This window comes from Pediculus humanus, genomic scaffold (genome assembly GCF_000006295.1).
Source record: "Pediculus humanus corporis 1103172108291 genomic scaffold, whole genome shotgun sequence".
Taxonomy (NCBI): domain Eukaryota; kingdom Metazoa; phylum Arthropoda; class Insecta; order Psocodea; family Pediculidae; genus Pediculus; species Pediculus humanus.
Window position 1 is genome coordinate 108542 of NW_002987860.1, and position 20014 is coordinate 128555.

Below are 20014 nucleotides of genomic sequence, written 5' to 3' on the forward strand. Positions count from 1 at the left end.
TTTAATTATAATATAATAATAATAATAATAATAATAATAATAATAATAATAATGCTAAACATAAAGTAATATAACTTAAATATAATTTTGTGTCACTAATTTATATATTTATTTATTTATTTAACATATGAACCTGAAAATTTTTGATTTAATTAATATTTTTTTTACCTTCACTTATCTTGCATATTAAATAAAGATTGCATTATTATTATTATTATTATTATTATTTATAAATAAATAAAAAATATTTTGCAATAATTTTTAATATCAAAGTTCATATATTATATTTTTTTTTTTTTTTGGGGGGGGGGGTAAAAATAAAAGGTTTGTTGTTGTAATTTTTTAAATAATTTTTAAGTATTTATTGGGATAGGATATTTATTAAATAAATAAATAAATAAATTTATTTAATTATTATTTATTTATTGAAAAATTATAAATGATTAAATAAAAATCAAGTTTTTCTTTTCATTAATAATAATTTTCATTTTTTTAAAATAAAATTTTGTTTATTCAAATTTAGGAATCATGTTATTTATTATTATTATTATTTTTATTTATTAATTAATAAATAAATAATTATTTTATTGTGCAACGATTAAAAAAAAGAATGATGTAATTTTTCAACTAATTTACTTTAAAAAAAAAAAAAAAATTTTTTTTTGTTATGTAAACAATTAAGATATAAAGTTAATTTATTATTTTTAATTATGATTTCATAATCATAATTATTATTATTAATATTATTATTATTATTATTATTTCAGTAAGATTAACAAATAAAACAATTAGAATTGTTTTTTTTTGCACAGACAATAATAAACAATAAATCTTATTAATTTTAATTTTAAATTATCCTGTGCTAACTAAATTGTTTTCTTTTACTTTCTTTAATTTAATAAAAAAAAAAAATTTTATTTATGGTTAATAAAAAGGCGTGAATCGTCCTTAAAAAAAAATTAATAATAATAATAATAAAGCAGGCAAACAAACAAACAATTCAGAAAGAGAAAATTATAATTTTTTTTTTTTTGCATTATTATAATTTTTTTGAAAATAATAATTTATTAATTTGTACTTATGCATAATCTTTAACCGCCTCGTATTTAAATTTTTCTTTTTTTTTGACTACACCTTTTACTTTTTTTTTTAAGAAGGCTTTCTTGCCGCCTAGTCAATGCCAAAACAAAAATACAGTCTTTAATTACATAAAAAAAAAAAAAATAGGATTACGGTTTTTAATTGCTCAGCAAGGGCGAAATTTTTGTGGTATTTGCACAAGTAAAAGTTTTCAATATAAAAATGGTATAACAAACTTGTTTTATTTATTTTTTTTTTTTTTGGTAAGAAAAAACTTAAAACGATATTTACTATTAATTAATCTCACCGTTAAATGTAATTTACAAAAAAAAGAAAAAGATATTTAAAAATTCAAACCTTTTTGTGATACGTTTATTCAAATGATGTAAACAAAATGATTCCATAGAGTAAAAAAATATTAATTTAATAACTCCATAAAATGTGTATTATCGAGTAATTTATTAATATTCTTAGCGAAAAGAGCATTTCATACGAAGAAATATTTTTAACATTTTAATAAATTTTTAATTTTCTATTTGTAAAAAGAAAAAAAAAGAAAAAGTCGTTTATAAATGTTATTACCTTTATGCACAGATACGGTAATTTTAACTGTCAAAGGAGAGAGGATACCGAATTTCAATTAAAAGAAAGTTTCAGTTTTAACTCGCCAGATGGCATTAATCGTATATCTAATAATTCATATCTTATTCGAGTTCGCTAAATAACGGTCGATCGAACAAAAAAAAATTATTTACCTGTTGGTTTTTTTTTTTTTGTAAATCATATTTTGTATTTAAGTGAAAAAAAAAATAATTTTTTAATTTAAAATTATTATTATTATTAATTATTTTTCATCGTTTTTAAATTATGTTCGCTTAATTAAATTGAATTTATTATAATTGTAATAATTAGTAACTATTATTTATAAATTCAAAAGTAATTGTCGTAAACCGGATGAAATTCTAGTGACACGATAATTTTTTCAGCAAACTTTTGTTAAATTGTTGCTTATAAAATAGTTTTTTTTAACAAGTTATAAGAAAGTTTTTTTTTTTTTCTTTTAAATTAATGATTAAAAAGAAATGTGGCTTAAAAGTTGGGATTTTGTACAAGAAAAATTATGCGGATGATTATTTAGTAAATTATTGTAATAAAAATCAAAAAAAAAATTTTCATTTAGAAAAGGGATAGTATTAAAAAAAAATTTTTTTTTTTTTCATTAATTTTTTCTCTTTTTTAAATTGATTTTTTTTTTTTTAACAACTTAAATTTATTTGCTCACTTGTATTTAATTTTGAGTATTGAAATAAAATTTAAAAATGGAGCAATCAATCACAATGAAGAGAATAAAATCAGAAAATTATTGGAAACCCAATAATAATGATGATGCCAAATCATCTCATGAAAAAGTTGATATAAAACAAGATCCAGAAAGGGGTGGATGGTCAAGCAAATTAAATTTTCTTTTCTCTTGCATAAGTGTATCTGTTGGATTGGGAAATGTTTGGAGGTTTCCATATTTGTGCCACAAAAATGGTGGAGGTAAGTGAAAAATTTTTTATATTTTATGCAGTATCAAAAAAACAGTTATAAGGAAAAAGAGAGTTAATTATTTCAAATACATTCTTGTCTTACTTTCCATTTTTCTAGTGAAAATACTTAATAATAATAATTTTGAAAAAAATGTTGAATTTTTTTTTTTTTAAATGTCAAAGTGTGTTATGGCTTATAATAATTAAACTGTATTGTGTGAGAATAGTATATTCTTTTCATTACTATAATAAAGTAAAGTTATTATTATTATTATTATTTTAATAACAATAATCTAAATAATTGAAAATTGTGTTCAGAATCAATAAATACTTAATATAATTATTTATATAAATATTTTTTTAAGTTTAACAAGTTCAACTATTAAAAAAAAAATTTTTTTTTTATTAATGTTTACACATGATTATACCTATTTGTAAACAAAATAAAATATTGTTATTTAAACAACAAAAACAAAAACAATAACAACAAGAGGCAAGGTTTAACAAGTTTAATTTTTAATAACAAAAGTTGACATACATTAATATCTTTTGGTTTATTACTATTTATTCTAATAGTAAATGTTTTTTTAAATAAAATTTATTTCACTGGTTTTGTTAAAAACAAAATTATAACATTATGTTTATTTTTTTGGATAAACTGAATGTTTATGAGAGTAAAACATACTTTTTGCTTCATCAACTGTCAACACATTATTTATTAAAAATTAATGAATAATTAATTATATATATTTTTGAAAGGGGTTTAACCTTTTCTTTTTAAATTAATCATTATTATTTTTTTTCTTATTCCCATAAGTTGTTTGCCTACATTTTTTGTTTTTTTTTTTTTTTTTTTTTTAATTTACGATTAAACAATTCTTTAAATATATTTCTTGTTTTTTTTATAATTTTTATTTATTAAAAACTTGAATATTTATTTATTTATTTATTTATTATTAATTTTTATATATTTATTCACGTTTTTAACATAAATTTAAACTTTATATTATTAAAATTTTAAATCTTTTGTGGGATTCGCCTTTGGAAAAATTTATTTTCATGTATTGTTAAGAGATTTTAAATTTATTTTACGATAAAATAAAAAAAAAAAAAAAAAAAACATGACATTGAAAAACAATCACCAGGTTTCGGTAATTAAATTTTTATTGTACAGTCAGCATAAATTATTATTATTATTATTATTTAATTACGAATATGTAAATATCGAAATAAAAATGAGAACAAATTATTATTATTATTATTATTATTATTATTAGGCGTATAATTGGCAAATTCTTATATTGTGCAAGACTTGACACAAATGTATAGAATTTTAGAATTTATAAATTATAGTAATTTTATATAAAAAAAACAAACAAACAAACAAACAAACGACGAAAATTTTATAAATTAATGAAAATTATGTAATTTTTCATTGAATCACTCCCATCGATAAACATCAACAATAGAAAAGACCGGAAAAATAAATAAATTTTTTAATAAATTAATAATTTTAATTTAAAAAAAAAAAAAATAAAGCACTTTATTAATTTTATATATTATTAAAAGTAAAATCGTTATAATAATAATAATAATAATAAATTTTTTTTTTTTTCAGGTGCTTTTTTAATAACGTATTTCATTGCTATGATTTTCTGTGGGATTCCCGTTTTTTTTCAAGAAGTTGCCATCGGTCAATATTTGGGATGTGGAGGAATGACTCTTGTCGGTAACATTTGCCCATTACTTCAAGGTAAAATTTATTTTTATTTTATTTAATTCATTTATTAACGAATTAGTTTATGCAACAATAATTTATTGTTTTATTTTTTTTTTTTTTTTTTTTTTTTTTTAGGAACCGGATATGCGACCATGACTATTGTTTTCCTACTGGACGTTTACTATTGTATTATAATCGCATGGACATTATTTTATCTTTTGAGCACTTTTACTGTTTTGCCAGATTTGCCATGGCAAAGTTGCGGTGAGTTACTTTCATAAATTTTCCAAAAAAAAAAAAAAACATGAAATTTTTACGCTTAACCAAATTTTGGTTTATTTTTAGGAAATTGGTGGAACACCGATAATTGTTTCGATGGGAGTAATAGCAGTGAAAATATGGGAATGGAAAATTCTATGGATTTAACAAACAATCATACGACGACTCCAGTCGAAGAATATTGGCTGTAAGTAAAAAACTTTCTTCTGCTTTTATTTAAAATGAAAAAATTCAAAAAAAAATTGCATGCTGTAAAAAAAAGGTTAAACTTTTTTACTTAAATAACCAATTTTAAAGCCAAAAAAAATAATTTATATATTTATTTGAATTTTTATAAATGATTACAAAAAAAAAAAAAAAAAAAAAAAGGGGGGGAAAAATCAATACGTATTAAGAAAATATATTTTTTATATATATAAATAAAAACTTATCGAGGGTGAATGACTTTAAAAAAAAAAAAAAGAAAAAGAAAAAAAAAAGGGTAATTTAAAGGCCGTTAGCTGATCTGCATGTTATACCGACAGCAACGGGTGGCTGCGGCATACCTCCTCCCGTAACAACGCCACCCGGTGGTACAGCTTGTTGACACGCATCGGGTGCATCAATAAGACAAAATTGCGTTTGTCCCGAAGGACAAGTTGCTGATGTTTTCATAATTTCATCTCCCGACAGAGTCGATATTTCTCTTCTCACGTTGTTAACAACGAGTTGTGAATTTTCTAATAGACGACATAGTGCCGTTTCCGATTCGGATATCGCCCTGTCAAAATCCGCTCTCGCAGCTGTTTTTTTCGTTAGACTCGTCATTATAACAGATAATCTATTTGATAAACATTCGATTTCCGCTTGTAATTTAGCCTTTTCCAATTCTTCGAGATCTATTATTATTTGAAGCTCTTCCCGTTTAGTTTTTAAATTTTCCAAACAGTTAACCAATTCTGTTGTGAATGATTGTAGGGCGAGTCCGTGTTTAGACATTTTAATACTTTAACACAGCCTAAAATTATTTAATTACTTACAAAATAAAACAAAAATATTATAAATCAGGTGTAAAAATAAATATATAATAATTCATACGATATAATAATATCATTTGATTTTGTTTCCTGGCAATTATATAAACAACCATAGAGTATACAAATTTAATAATTAATTATTAATTTTAAAAAAATTTCAAAAAAAAAAAATAAATAAATAAATAAATTTTAATGTGATAAAATTCAAGGAGGATATTAAATAAATATATAGAAAACATTTAAATATTTTCAAAAAAATTTATTTTATATAATATAAATAAATAAATATAAAAAAATATAAATAAAAAATAATATCAAATAAATGAATAAAAAAAAATAAATAAATAAATAAAACACGTCAAATTTCACATAACATAAAATAAAATTTCACTTTTGAATTTATCAATAGGACACATTACAATAAGGCTTTTATCTATTTATTCATTGATTGATTGATTGATTGATTGATTGATTATTTAATTAAATGACTAACGACTAATTAGTTGTGTTGAAGGTGTCATAAACCGGTGGCCGCCTTACAAGAAACAGAAATATTAACTGTTGTAATTTGTGAATTAATTATTTGTTGAGAGGGTTGAATGCTGTTGTTGTTTGTTGTTGTTGTTGGAGGTGAAACAATTGGACAAGTATCGATTAAACATATTTGTGTTGCACTCGTTGGACACGTACCTATATCTTCAGGAAAAAGAGTCGATATTTCTCTTTTGACGTGATTAACAATGGCTCTTGAATTTTCCAAAAGGTTACACATTGCTTTTTCCGGTTCTGATATAGCTCTGTCTAAATCCAATCTCATGGCCATTTTTTTCGTTAGACTCGTCATTATGACAGATAATCTATTCGATAAACATTCGATTTCTGTTTGTAATTTAGCTTTTTCTAATTCTTCTAAATCTATTACCAATTGTAGTTCTTCTCGTTTAGTTTTTAAACTGTCCAAACAGTTAATCAATTCTGTTGTGAATGATTGAAGAGCCTGTCCTTGTTTTGCCATATTTTATCACAAAAAAAAAAAAAATGGAGTAAAAAAAAAGAGAAAAATATTTCAAAATTTCATTTTATCGTTACATGAGAAAGCAAAAAAAGAAAAAAAAAATTATACATAAAACTTATGTATACATAAATATAATAATTTTATGTTAAACGACATTTAAATATTGTTTTGTTGTTGTTCTAAATGGAGTCTGTTTGTTTTTATTTTTAAAAAAAATTTTCTCGGGAGAATATATAATAAAATGGAATTTGAGAAAATAATAAAATTTTAATTAAATTGCAATTTTTTTTTTTTTTTTTAAACGACAAAACATTTTGAAATAAATTATTTATTAGGTATTTATGTATTTTTTTTATTTATTAATTACGTAATAGCTACGATTGAATGTTGTGGAATGATTTTCTGGAATGAATTTTTTCGACAAGTACGTACGAAATTTGTAACGATAAAAAATTATTATTATTTTCATTAACTTTTGCTTTTTTTTTTTTTTTTTTTTTTTTTGGTTATTTCTATCACAATTAGATTTATTAGGGAGGTGGGGGAGGGGAAAGTAGAATTTAAGATACGGTGATAAATAAATAAAAAAAATTTTTTAAATAATGGCGGACATTGAAAAATTTAAAAATAAATGATTAGTGAGACCTTTTGACTTGGCTTTTAGTTTTTTTTTTTTTTATAAATAAATGTTGGCTTTTGGCTTTTTGACAGGTGAAAGTAAAAAAAAAAAAAAAATTCCCCTCCCTCCCCTCCCCTCCCCCCCTCATTTCAGTTTTTCTCCCACTCGAAAATTTATTATTATTATTATTATTATTATTTATTTGCATAATTTTTTTTAAACCGCCCCCCGTTTTTATTCTAATTCATCTCTTTCTTTAAATTTTTAATTTAGTAAAACGGAAATAAATAAATAAATAAATAATTAATTAATTTTAATTTTTTTTTATATTAATAAAAATAAAATTTTAAAATAATAATAATAATAACAAAATAATAATTTTTTATGAATGAAATCGTTTGGAATCTCAAAGGTGATGACTAAAATATCATCCACTTCCGGTGATTTTATCTTTGTACACGAGAGAATCGATTAGGTTTGCTAGTGGACAATCGTAAATAAATATCGGAAGTGGAATCGTGCTGAAAACTTTGTTGGAATCTTGAATGTCGACCATGTCGGCTTCCGTTGACGGCATCAAATCTTCCGAATTTGCATCCGCGTTACTCGATTTATCCGCGGGTTCGCATGAAATTTCACTTGCTTGAGTATTGGATCGAGTCACTTCCAAGGATTGATTAACACTTCTGTTACCCCAAATTTTAGCTTCCATCGAAGTCGTTCGCATGCTATACGTCGTATCGGAATTGTTTTTTCTAGCTCTGTCGAAATTCGTGTCCAAGCTGCTCGCTCTGTCTCTGAAAGGTTTCGCCATGGCGCTGAATATTCTCTGAAAGGTTACATCCGACGATTCGAGAGTTTCGTTTTGAGAATCGTATAAAGAATTCGATTCGCACATCGATCTTAATTGCGATTCGGAAGTCGATATATTATGAACATTGTATCCGTGATCGATTTTATTATCCGATTCGAAAATGAAAAACCCGCTGTCGAATTGTTTGTTTTTTTCCTGAGAAGACTTCGATTCTGGAACTTTGTGATCTTGAACTGGAGTGGATTGATAGTTGACTTTATCAGCGGATAAGACAGTATCTTGTAACAATTGATCGCTATTGCACGATTGCCTTTTTCTTCCCCAATCTACGAATTCTCCAATGCTGTTATCGTCGAGAGTTAAATTTTTCACAGGCTTCGAATCTTTATTTGAAGTTTTGCTCAAAACTAAATTTTTTAATTCGTTGTAACCCGCTGGAATGAACGTCAGAGTAATGTGTTCGGGATTAATTCCCTTAATGTAACACTTCCAACTCGAGGATAGTACATTCGTATCCGTGTATTTAGGGACGGGTATAGGGTGAGCATCAACGTTCCTTTCTCTCCGATGTAAATGCTCGACAAAATGATGGGAATCCTCCGCGTTTAAAATCAATTCTCTGTCGTGTAATTTGTTCAACTGATCGAATATCAATTCCATCAAAGAAGCATTCTTCAGGTCCGGATTGAGAGAATCATTATTGTCGGTAAACTTGGAAGGCATTTGCCAATTTGTTGTTAGATCTTGAATCGGCATGGAAAATAACAATTCAGCTTGACGACATTTAGGTAGTATGTTGATCAGGTTGAAGAGAAAAGGAACGTAATGAATCCGATCGTCACGTATCGACACACCGTCGTGATAAACTAAAACTCTGTCTTTGAGTTGAGTAATATCAGGTACGACAAATAAATTACTTGGTGGACTTATTGATTTGTTTCTTGCCATTAAACTGAGGTGTTCAAATGTTAAAAGAGATGAAATGCATTGAGCATCCGCATTGGCTATGGCATCGGAAAGTTTATTGTAAGGAAGTTGATCCATGTAGGCTCTAGGACTGGGACCGCCTGCAACCAACCCAGAATGTGGTTCCACCCAACTTTCAGTGACTATTTGAAGCATTCCTTCATTTTCTTCTTCGTCGCTTTCCCCTTCGAACTTGTTCGTTTCGTCTTCGGATTTGACATGAGGAGGAAATAAAACGTACTGGAGAACGCATCGCGAAACCTCTTCTCCCAACTCTGGATCTCCTTGCATTTGAATTTCTAACAGCATATTGACTATACCCGCTTGTGAATGAGCGAAACTGAAACCTTCTTTCAATCTCATTTCCGTGATGGTTGAAAGAATTCTCGCCACCGCAGGAGCTCCTATAGATGAACCTGGAACATTTTGAGCGCTCCATATCCAACGTTTATGATGTAGATATCGAGATAAAGTGGTAACCAAATACCCAGATTTACTCGTTTCGGGAAATGATGATTTTTTAGCGTTTAAAGATTGAGTTCCATCTGGAAAAACTACTGTATCGAATGTAGAAGGTAACTTTTTGTAACGAATCAGTATTTTTTCAACAGGTTTCTGTAAAACGTTGCAACAAGAAACTCTGGAGCATTTTCTAGACACCGGAACGTGAACCGGATTAGAAATTCTATCGGATAATCTCTCTTGAGAAGATAAAGAACAAGATAATTCGCATAGCTGAGTTTTTAAATTTGCAACGATAGACAATCTCTTTTTGGATGGAGTCCCACAGGGAAACGCTAGATTAATGACAACGCAGGGTTGTTTGCAAGTCAAAATTATTATATAAAACCAAGCGCTAGAGTTAGACGAATCTGAAGCCACGAGTTTAACAAATGATTTATTGTCTATCAAAACGAATGTGGTAATGTCTCGGAGCATACTTTGAAGTGCTGTTGCAGCTTGTCGGCAATGTATGGCTTGAAACCTACCGCTGGAATTTGTCAGGTGAAGATTTTTCGGAAGCGGATAATCGTGACGAAGAATTAAACCGATTCGATAAGTGTGAAGCCATTTATGCCATGCATCCGGATTTAATAAACTAATCGGCTTCCAAAAGGCTACAAACTGTGAGCTGACGTCATTCGTCGATGACAAAGACTTAATCAAGCCCTGTCCACTCGGTGAAGAATGAAATAAAGGAATTCCTGAACGTATGCTTTCCGGTATAGAGCTCCAATGCTGATTGCTTTCTTTTGAATGTAAATGAACCATAAGATAATCAGATTGCATGTAGTTTTTTAAAAAGCACCAAAATCTAGAAACGATAGCTTGCCGGAAAAAAGCCTGATGAGACTCTTTTATGTTGCAACTAATGTCGTGAAGAAATTCGTAGGGAGCTTTTATAAAAAGAGTGTAATGAACGTTGTTTCCCAATGGCGGCCATTTCGATCGTACAATGCATTCTAAATATATTTGATATTTCCAAGCCAAAATTAATTTTATTTCTATATGATTATCACATAGATTGATACTTTTCACAAAGTAACCTTCTCGAATTCGGCAGCAGAGCATTTTAACCAGAGGAATGTTCAAACTCTCTTCCACTTGCTTTTTTTTTAAGAGTTGCATATCTTGATATGAATTGAAAGCTGGGTTAGATATACGCCACTGACTGTTATTAGTATTAACTATATCTTGTTGAGAGGATTCAGAGCATTGAAAGGACCAACTTAAGAAAGCTTTATGATAAAGGTTCATTTGTAAATCTCTGAAGTCTAAAATATTTACTTCTGGGATGTTAGTCATGTGAACTCCGAGACTGGCCGTGGCTACGAAATTCATTAGATCGGAATAAGGAACTCTACCTTGAGCACAATGAGGGTGGAACGGTGATCCAACGTGTAAAAAAGAACAACAAACGCCAGTGGAACGGAGGCGATCAAGAGTGACGTCTAATAAATAAGCATCAGGAAGTGTAATCACTCCATCAGTTACAACTACAATTCCAGCGCAGCTAGCTGCAGGCAACAAACGTAGAGCCAACATGCCGAAACGTAGCATATTAATAAATCCTTGATCTGGATTAACCATAGCTACAGGAGGTGTAGTTTTTTTCGAATGCTCTTCATCAAATAATGCTCCGACAATATTGTCACATTCTACTCTTTCCGCTTCTAACTGATTGATAAATATGTCCGACATACCTGCAACTGCATTTTCTAGTTTAAGAAGTTCTGCTTGAATGTTTTTAAATAAATCAGAGATGTTATCATTTGTGACTCGCCAACTTTGAACAAGCACTTGTTGAGCTGGAGTTATAAAAAAAGGAGTATTAGCTATTACCGAGACATATATTTCGGGATGAAAAACTAATGTAGAACCTGGCAATATGAAAGACTTAGAAACACCTTCGAGGCTAGTTTTTAAACATGTAAATATTTTATCCATCATTACTTCTCCATTTTGAATGTCTACCGCAGATAAAGATGGACTCATATCTAAACAATATGTAAGACAGTATCTATGTGATAAAAACAATACCTTTGTTTTCGGATGAATGTGATATTGGTATAGATGACTAGTTTCCGGTTTCCAATTAATTAATCCTAATCCCTCTGGAATAATTGATACAATTTCTATAGCCTTGCTGACTTTTTCAAGACTTTCTATGAAGGGTATGGTAACAATTTCATTCAAATGATCAATTAACCATTGCATTCTACTACTCCTGGAAACCCTTGTTTCACTGCCCATATAAAGATAAACAGTTTCTGCAGGTAAAACTGGTTTTCCTGTTTCAATATTGTTTTCATCAATTAATTCTCCCTTTCCAATATTATTTTCTCCTAAGTCATTCATTATTGTTTAATTTGATCTTGATATAGATGGAATTTTAAAATACGGGAACTCAAATTTTACACTCTTTAACGACGGAATCTGAGCTTGTGGGAGCATTTACAACTGGTATAAAAAAACGACAAATAAAAATAAAGAAACGTTACGTAAATAATTTTTAACACGTTAAAAAATACATTTACCTCAGATAACATAGACCAGTGGTTCATATATGACGAGAAAAATAAACATTAAAAGACTAATTTCCATTATATATCATTTATCCAATTTCAGATTTTAAGGAGTTTAAAAAAGCGATTTGATTTAGGTAAAAACACTGAAGTTTCTGAATGCGGAGCATTTATTAAATCAATTGTAAAGGATATATCAAAATTTACTTTTGTTTTATTGATATTTACATAAGAGATAAAATATTCAGTAGCAGAAAACAAATAATTATTTTCGCGGTAAATTTAACCGCAAAAAATATTACTTCCACGTTAAAATTTTTCATTTGGTTTTAAGTCGTTACGAAGTTCAGACTTATTTTTAAAATTTTAATTTTAAATATTTAAAATATTATCGTTACAAACAAGTGAATTTTAGTTCATTTTTAAAAAAAAAAAACTTAGTGATTTAATAAAAAATGCATTTGAAGAAAATCTGTATTTTATAATAAGGTTTTTTTTTTTTGAAAATAATAATTAAGTGAAAAAGTGAAATTCTTTTAAAACTTAATTAACCTTTTTATATTGTGCTTTTTAAAATTTTTAAACGTTTTAAAATGGTATTTTTAATTTTATTTATTTTAATTTTAAAAAAAATTTTTTTAAATTTTATTTTAATCGTTTTAAATAAAATTTTTTTTTTTAATTTTCAGACGGCGAGTTTTAATGCTGAGTAATGGCATTACTGATATTGGAGGAATGCAATGGGAACTTTTCGGGCTGTTATTTCTTGCTTGGATTATAGTTTATTTAATAATTGCCAAAGGTTTGAATCAAAGTGGAAAGGTAATTATAAAATTAATTTATTAAAATTTATGCGATAATGTTTATTATCACAATCACCTCAATATTTTTAGACATTAATTATTAAATTTTTTTTTTTTTTTTTTTTGATTTAAGATTATTTGGTTCACTGCTCTTTTTCCATACGCCATATTTTTAATTTTGCTGTTTTACTCGGTAACTCTTACTGGTGCTATTGACGGTTTAAAATATTTTATAACTCCTGATTGGTCTAAATTAACAACTGCAGGAGCTTGGATAGATGGCTCAACACAAATTTTTTTTGCATACTCTCTGGGAGTGGGTACTTTACCCGCCTTAGGCTCCTACAACAATTTCAGGCACAATTGTTACAAGTAAGTATCATTAATAATTAAGTTTTTAAAAACAAAACCTTTCACACTGTTTTTTCAATTTCATTTTAGGGATGCTGTTGTTACTTGTATAGTAAATACATTTACTTGCATATTGGCTGGAATAATAACATTTTCCATTCTCGGTTATTTAGCACATATTCAACACACCGATGTTGAGCATGTTGTCGCTAGTGGTCCTGGTCTCGTTTTTATAACGTACCCTGAAGTAGTTTTGCAATTACCTGGTGCACCCATATGGTCTGCAATTTTTTTCTTTATGTTAATGGTAAGGTTTTTTTTTTCGATTTCATTTTACGAGTAAATTTATTAAAATAATTGTTTCGTTTCTTAGATTTTAGGAGTGGATAGTTTATTTTGCAATGTAGAGTCATTTGTTACTGGTGTGGTTGATCATTGGTCCCATATTTTAAGACCTCACAGAAAGAAGTTTACTCTTGGGGTTTGTTTGATTATGTTTGCTCTTGGAATTCCTATGGTTACTCATGTAAGTCGATTATTAAATATAAGTGCTTAACGAGAGAAAAAGTGTATCTATGTCTCTAAATTTAATACAATTAACATCATTTTTTTTTACATAGGGAGGCACTTACATATTTCAAATCATGGATTTTTACTCTGCCAGTGGCATGTGTTTACTATGGGTGTGCTTCTTTCAAACTATCGCCATATCGTGGGTATTTGGAGCTGAAAAATTTGTAAATTGCATCAAAGAAATGACAGGGAAAAAACCAGGTCTTTTCTGGGTCATTTCATGGAAATTTTTAGCTCCAAGTGTTATGCTGGTAAGAAGATTAAAATTTATTTTTGCCTTTGTTTCTTTTTAAAACTGTTGCCCATTTTTTTTCGACGCAGGGAGTTTTCTTTTTCTTTTGCATTAAATACGAACCTGTAACTTATGCAAATGTATATCATTATCCTTGGTGGGGAGAAGTAATTGGATTAATTCTTAGTTTTTCATCAATGATTTGGATACCAGGTTATGCAATTTATTATCTTATAAAAACTCCCGGAAGTTTTAAAGAGGTACCGCATAATTTTATTTTATTAAAAAAAAAATATTAGTCCGTAACTTATTACGTGAAATTATTTTAAAATTATTATTTTATATTTTAGAAAATAAAAAAAGGTCTGACAGCAAAATTAAATCTTTTGCAAAAATCAAAACCCACAGCAGTGGAAAGGCAAAATCCGATTTTAATGACAGAGAGTCAAGTTGTTCTCATTAATCAAAACATTCAATATTAATTACTAGTAACAAAAAAAAAAAAAATCGCAATTAACTAATCATCAATTATTAACTTGTTTTTATATTGGTGTTGGCCTATCGAATATCTTAAAACTGTTACAACTTTAACTCAAAAAGCATAAAGCATAAAAATCTTATTATTAATAATTACAATTAGTGTTGTACTTTTTTTGAAAAAAAATTAATGCCTTTATAAAATCTGTAAAAATAAATTTTATTCAGTATCAATAAATTTTTTTATGATTAACATAAAACATTTTATTTATATTTGATAACATGTCATACAACAGAGTACCTTTGTGTAATACTTAATAAACCACCCTTAAAAATTTCACATTGATAAGTCTTGTTTATCGTTACGTAATTTATATTTATATATATATTTTTTTCATCATTCAGAAATCGAGAATTTAAAATAATACATATAAATAAAATTTAAAAATTTTTTTAAATTTATACCCTGTTTTTAAACCTACAAGTTGAGAATTAAAATTTACAAAAATACATAAAAAAATAAATAAGTAAATTATTTTCCAAGTGTGTTTTAAGGTACACATATGTATGATATGTTTAATTAAATAATTTAATATATTTTAATCTTCACTAACATGTATAAATATAATTATAAAGGTAACTTTGAGAATAATACTTTTAAATATCAACATCACACATTAATAAATAATTTTTTTTTTTTTTCTAATCACTTTAAAACACAAAACAAATAATTAAATATAATAATAAAAATGATGATTACTTGCATTGTTTAAATAAAATAAAATTTTGCCACATATTTTTTAAAAAAAAATTAATAAATAAAAGAAGTAATATATTTTTTAATGTATAATTAAACAAATATTTTTTTTTGTCAAATATTTTTTCATTTCTAAAACAAAAAGAAAAATTACTTTCGCACACACGCGCGCACACACACACACAAACATATAATAGTAAAACAGCAATAAATATATTTACAAAAATTTTAACTTTTTTAAAATAAATAAATAAAGTATTTTTACGAGTGTGACAACTCTCAGTTAGAAATAAAAGAATCAGATTTTCTTAATAATTTTTTATTTATATTTCTTCCGCTAACAAAACCATCTGCCACTAGAATTTTTTTAAGAAGTTTCATGCTATGAATTAAAAAAAATATTTGGGCAAATGCTGAAATTAAATATATGACATGGTCAAACAATTTAATGAAATTTTTTTTAATTTTTCTATTAGTTAATGCATGTATAATTTGTCAATTTAAATTTATATATATTTACCAGTGAAAATAACTGTGACTTTACTAACATTTAATCCACTTTGATTAAGAACAAGCCAACAGATCATCCAACACAGATTAAATAGCCTAAACACTATAAATGTTCCTGAAATTAAAAATAATGTTGAAATATAAAAGAAAAACTGAAGAAATAATAATGAAATACTTAATTGAATTAAAATTAAACATATAAAAAAATTTTTTTTTAAAGTTTTAAAATGATAGCGATAATGATAAATGAGTTGATGAGATCGATGGTTTAAAAAATTTTTTATTATGTTTAATTTTAATTCAATTTGTAACAAAAGTAATGGATTTTATAAATAACAAATACCTAAATTAAAATAACTGTTTATTTTATAAATTATATAACTTTTCTGCCATCCCTGTATAATAAAAAGTTGTCTTATATGCAAAAAAATACTGTTGACTTCGACTAGCAAAGCGACTAATGCATATCCCTGATAATATTTAGTAATTACAGCCAAAGCAAAACAAATTATGACCAGAATGTGGTGAATTAAAAGTTCATAAGTTGATGGTCTCCTTTGATGCACAGCCATATCAATAAAGTCATATATGAAGTAACCTAAAAATTTTTTTCAACATAAAATTAAATTTTTTTTTTTTTTTTTCATAATAATTGACTATAATTATTTTTTGAGACTTACCGACTGAAAAAGAAAGAGTTGACCAAGAAAAAAGAGTATATGCCGTAATGAGCTCATACCTTAATTCAGGTGTTCTCAATAAACTAAAATTAAACAGCAAAGGCAAATTGATTATTAATGAAATAAAATTTATGATTAATAAATAAACAATCATAACATTGTATGACAAATAGTTTTATGAAAAATAATTTCATTTATAAATTGTTAAAAGGAAAATTGAACAAACTTGATCATGGCTCCAAATCCAGATAGTATAGAGTGAATTAATGAATTTGCAATGTTTCTCCATTTCCATAGTTGTTCAGGTGTTTTTTTAGCAGACCTCGGAGCTAATTTAGGTAAAAAAATTAAAGCATTTACATTAAATAAAATAAAACTTGAAATTGTCACTATGTTGTAATAATTTTTTTCGTCAGTTTCATAAGCATAAAAAACATCCAAAAAATGGATTCTATTTTTATCTGGCATTAAATCCATGTAATGGTCAAGAAAAAAAAAAAAGCACTAGGAGCATGTTTATAAATAGAATTATTTTATTGAGAAAAAAAAAATTAAGGAAAATTGTATTTATTTATCTCTTTATGTGAGCCAAAAACAAAAGTTGCAAAGCCTTCAAGATCGCAATTTTTTTTTTATCTGTCATAAAATTAACATTTAAATAATGCAACGTAGGCATTGCAAGTAAATTTTAAATAACCCGGTGAGTTAGGTTATAGTGCATCTAAAGTTGTTAAAGTTTTTTATTTTATAAAGTTAATCTTTTAAGAAATTATGGTAGTAAGGCAATATAATGAAGAACTTAATTACCTGGAAAAAATTAGCCCTTACAGTTGGCGAATCAAAATTGGCTTTCAACCAAACATGAAAGTAAGTATTCACTTATTTTATAACTAAAATATTTAATTTTTAAAAGTAATAATTAATTTTTTTTTTTTAGGTGGAAGGAGTTTTTTACGTGAATAATCACTTAGAAAAATTAATGTTAGATGAACTGAAAAATGCTTGTCGACCTGGAATGGTGGGTGGATTTTTGCCTGGTGTCAAACAAATAGCAAATGTTGCGGCATTACCAGGCATTGTTGGGAAATCAGTGGGACTACCTGATGTTCACTCCGGGTATGGTTTTGCCATAGGTAATTTTATGCATATTCATTTAAATTTCATATATCTTTTCTTTTAGAAATATTAAATAAGTTAGTATATTAAAAAATATTTTTATGGCAGGTAATATGGCAGCATTTGACATGTCAGATCCAAAATCGGTGGTCTCTCCTGGAGGAGTAGGTTTTGATATTAATTGCGGTGTAAGACTGTTAAGAACCAACCTCATGGAAAAAGATATACTTCCTGTTAAAGTAAGTACTACAAAATTGTTAAAATCTGTGGTTTAAATCAATTATTTTAAAAATAATTTTATCATAATTATGCATCAAACTTAGAAAAGTTAAACACAATTGATTATTTAAATACTACTTAATTATTTTTGTTTTCTTTCAGGAACAACTAACGCAAAGTCTTTTCGATCATATACCAGTTGGAGTAGGATCAAAAGGTATCATTCCAATGAATGCGAGAGATTTAGAAGAGGCTCTTGAAATGGGAATGGATTGGTCTCTCAGAGAAGGCTACGTTTGGGCAGAAGACAAAGAACATTGTGAAGAATATGGTAGAATGTTAAATGCAGATCCTTCTAAAGTTAGCATGAGGGCCAAAAAAAGAGGATTACCTCAGGTATAAGTGCTGATGTCTCCAATCAAATCGATTACAATTGATTCATTTTTTTACATTTAATTTTTTTGTGAACAGTTAGGAACTTTAGGAGCTGGAAATCATTATGCTGAAATTCAAGTGGTTGATGAAATTTATGATAAATGGGCTGCAAGCAAAATGGGTATCGAATCAAAAGGGCAAATTTGTGTTATGATTCATTCTGGTAGTAGGGGTTTTGGACACCAGGTAGCAACCGATGCCCTGGTTCAAATGGAAAAAGCAATGAAAAGGGACAATATTGAAACCAATGATAGGCAGTTGGCTTGTGCTAGAATTAATTCTCCCGAAGGGCAGGATTATTTAAAAAGCATGGCAGCAGCCGCTAACTTTGCATGGGTCAATAGAAGCTCAATGACATTTTTATGTAGACAGGTAAAATTTTGTTTTTTATAAACATTACTTGTTATATTCAAATATCAATGTTTTTTTGTTATAATTTCATTAAAAACAACAACTTACAGGCCTTTGCCAAGCAATTTAATTCATGTCCAGATGATTTAGATATGCATGTTATATATGATGTATCTCATAATATTGCCAAAATTGAAGAGCACATAGTGGATGGAAAACAAAAAACTTTGTTGGTGCACAGAAAGGTAAACTTTAAAAACTTTTACAAATGTTGTAAATTTAAAACTTTTACTAATTGTATTGAATAATTTGTAGGGTTCAACTAGAGCTTTCCCTCCACATCACCCTTTAATTCCAGTTGATTACCAATTGACTGGTCAACCTGTGTTAATCGGTGGCACAATGGGAACATGTAGTTATGTTTTAACAGGCACACAACAGGGAATGCTAGAGACTTTTGGTTCGACTTGTCATGGAGCTGTAAGTTCATTATATGATTTTACTCAAATTAATTACTATAATATTTATATATCTATATATTTCTGTACATTAAGAGAAAAATTTTAAAGCTACTTACCTTTTTTTTTAGGGGAGAGCTCTGTCGAGAGCAAAATCAAGAAGAAACTTAGACTATCAACAAGTTTTAAATAAATTATCAGACATGGGAATATCCATTCGAGTTGCTTCACCCAAACTAGTCATGGAAGAAGCTCCAGAATCATACAAAAATGTAACAGATGTTGTAAATACCTGTCACGATGCTGGAATCAGTAAAAAATGCATAAAACTTCGTCCAATAGCTGTTATCAAGGGTTAGATTTTAAGGAATTTTAATATTTTTTCACACATATAAATACTCAATAAATTGTCTTTAATGAAATAAGTCAAACAAGATAATAATTATTGCTTAATAATATATTTTTATAATTGTTTAAAACGATCGTATAATTAAGAAAAATAACCCGCAGCGACTAACAACAATTTTTGAAAAAATAAATTTTTTTTTACTTTATTAAAATGTGCAAAACTTGGTATATGATGAATCTTTCAAAATGGACTCCTTATTTTTATTAAAAACGAATTAAAATGGAGGTTTATAAAGTTTTTTTTCTTTTGTTTTTGTTGGAACTTTAAATTGTTCAGGGAGCAGAATTACTTAAACCTCCTTTAAAGGATATCATTAAATCATTTTAAAAATAAATTAAACGTCATGGACAAAAGTTTATTCCAGTGTGAAAAGTATTTTGTCTAATAATTTAAATATATTTTAAGGTGTCAGGTACAGAACAAATTTGCGACTGCGGCCTTTTATATATTTAAATTTATATATATAATAAATAAAATTTACTTGATAAAGAAATTATTGTTATGATGGATTAATAATTTATTGAACATTTAATGAATAATATACATACCAATGGAATTTCGGTGAAAAAATAAAAT

At 26.9% G+C, this 20014-nt stretch overlaps 6 protein-coding genes across 6 annotated transcripts; 2 read left to right on the forward strand and 4 right to left on the reverse strand.

Annotated features, from left to right (window-relative positions):
* Positions 1-2399: 2399 nt before the first annotated feature.
* Positions 2400-14508, forward strand: Phum_PHUM545460 (sodium-dependent nutrient amino acid transporter, putative; the record flags this gene model as incomplete). The annotated part of the gene is made up of 11 exons (XM_002431696.1): positions 2400-2622; positions 4231-4365; positions 4468-4596; positions 4678-4798; positions 12757-12889; positions 13004-13242; positions 13312-13528; positions 13595-13747; positions 13842-14045; positions 14116-14286; positions 14377-14508. 11 exons carry the CDS (start codon positions 2400-2402, stop codon positions 14506-14508), a joined length of 1857 nt encoding a protein of 618 aa, XP_002431741.1.
* Phum_PHUM545470 (uncharacterized protein) lies at positions 5098-5589 on the reverse strand (the record flags this gene model as incomplete). The annotated part of the gene is made up of 1 exon (XM_002431697.1): positions 5098-5589. One exon carries the CDS (start codon positions 5587-5589, stop codon positions 5098-5100), a length of 492 nt encoding a protein of 163 aa, XP_002431742.1.
* Phum_PHUM545480 (uncharacterized protein) lies at positions 6145-6642 on the reverse strand (the record flags this gene model as incomplete). Its single annotated transcript, XM_002431698.1, has 1 exon — positions 6145-6642. The coding sequence occupies one exon, from the start codon at positions 6640-6642 to the stop codon at positions 6145-6147; it is 498 nt and encodes a 165-aa protein (XP_002431743.1).
* On the reverse strand, positions 7689-11900 carry Phum_PHUM545490 (uncharacterized protein; the record flags this gene model as incomplete). The annotated part of the gene is made up of 1 exon (XM_002431699.1): positions 7689-11900. One exon carries the CDS (start codon positions 11898-11900, stop codon positions 7689-7691), a length of 4212 nt encoding a protein of 1403 aa, XP_002431744.1.
* A 1141-nt stretch (positions 14509-15649) lies between the features above and the next one.
* Positions 15650-16927, reverse strand: Phum_PHUM545500 (uncharacterized protein; the record flags this gene model as incomplete). Its single annotated transcript, XM_002431700.1, has 5 exons — positions 15650-15673; positions 15809-15885; positions 16114-16368; positions 16451-16533; positions 16677-16927. 5 exons carry the CDS (start codon positions 16925-16927, stop codon positions 15650-15652), a joined length of 690 nt encoding a protein of 229 aa, XP_002431745.1.
* A 184-nt stretch (positions 16928-17111) lies between these two features.
* Phum_PHUM545510 (uncharacterized protein) lies at positions 17112-19388 on the forward strand (the record flags this gene model as incomplete). The annotated part of the gene is made up of 9 exons (XM_002431701.1): positions 17112-17118; positions 17217-17317; positions 17388-17583; positions 17675-17805; positions 17948-18181; positions 18257-18592; positions 18682-18816; positions 18887-19051; positions 19161-19388. 9 exons carry the CDS (start codon positions 17112-17114, stop codon positions 19386-19388), a joined length of 1533 nt encoding a protein of 510 aa, XP_002431746.1.
* Positions 19389-20014: the final 626 nt, after the last annotated feature.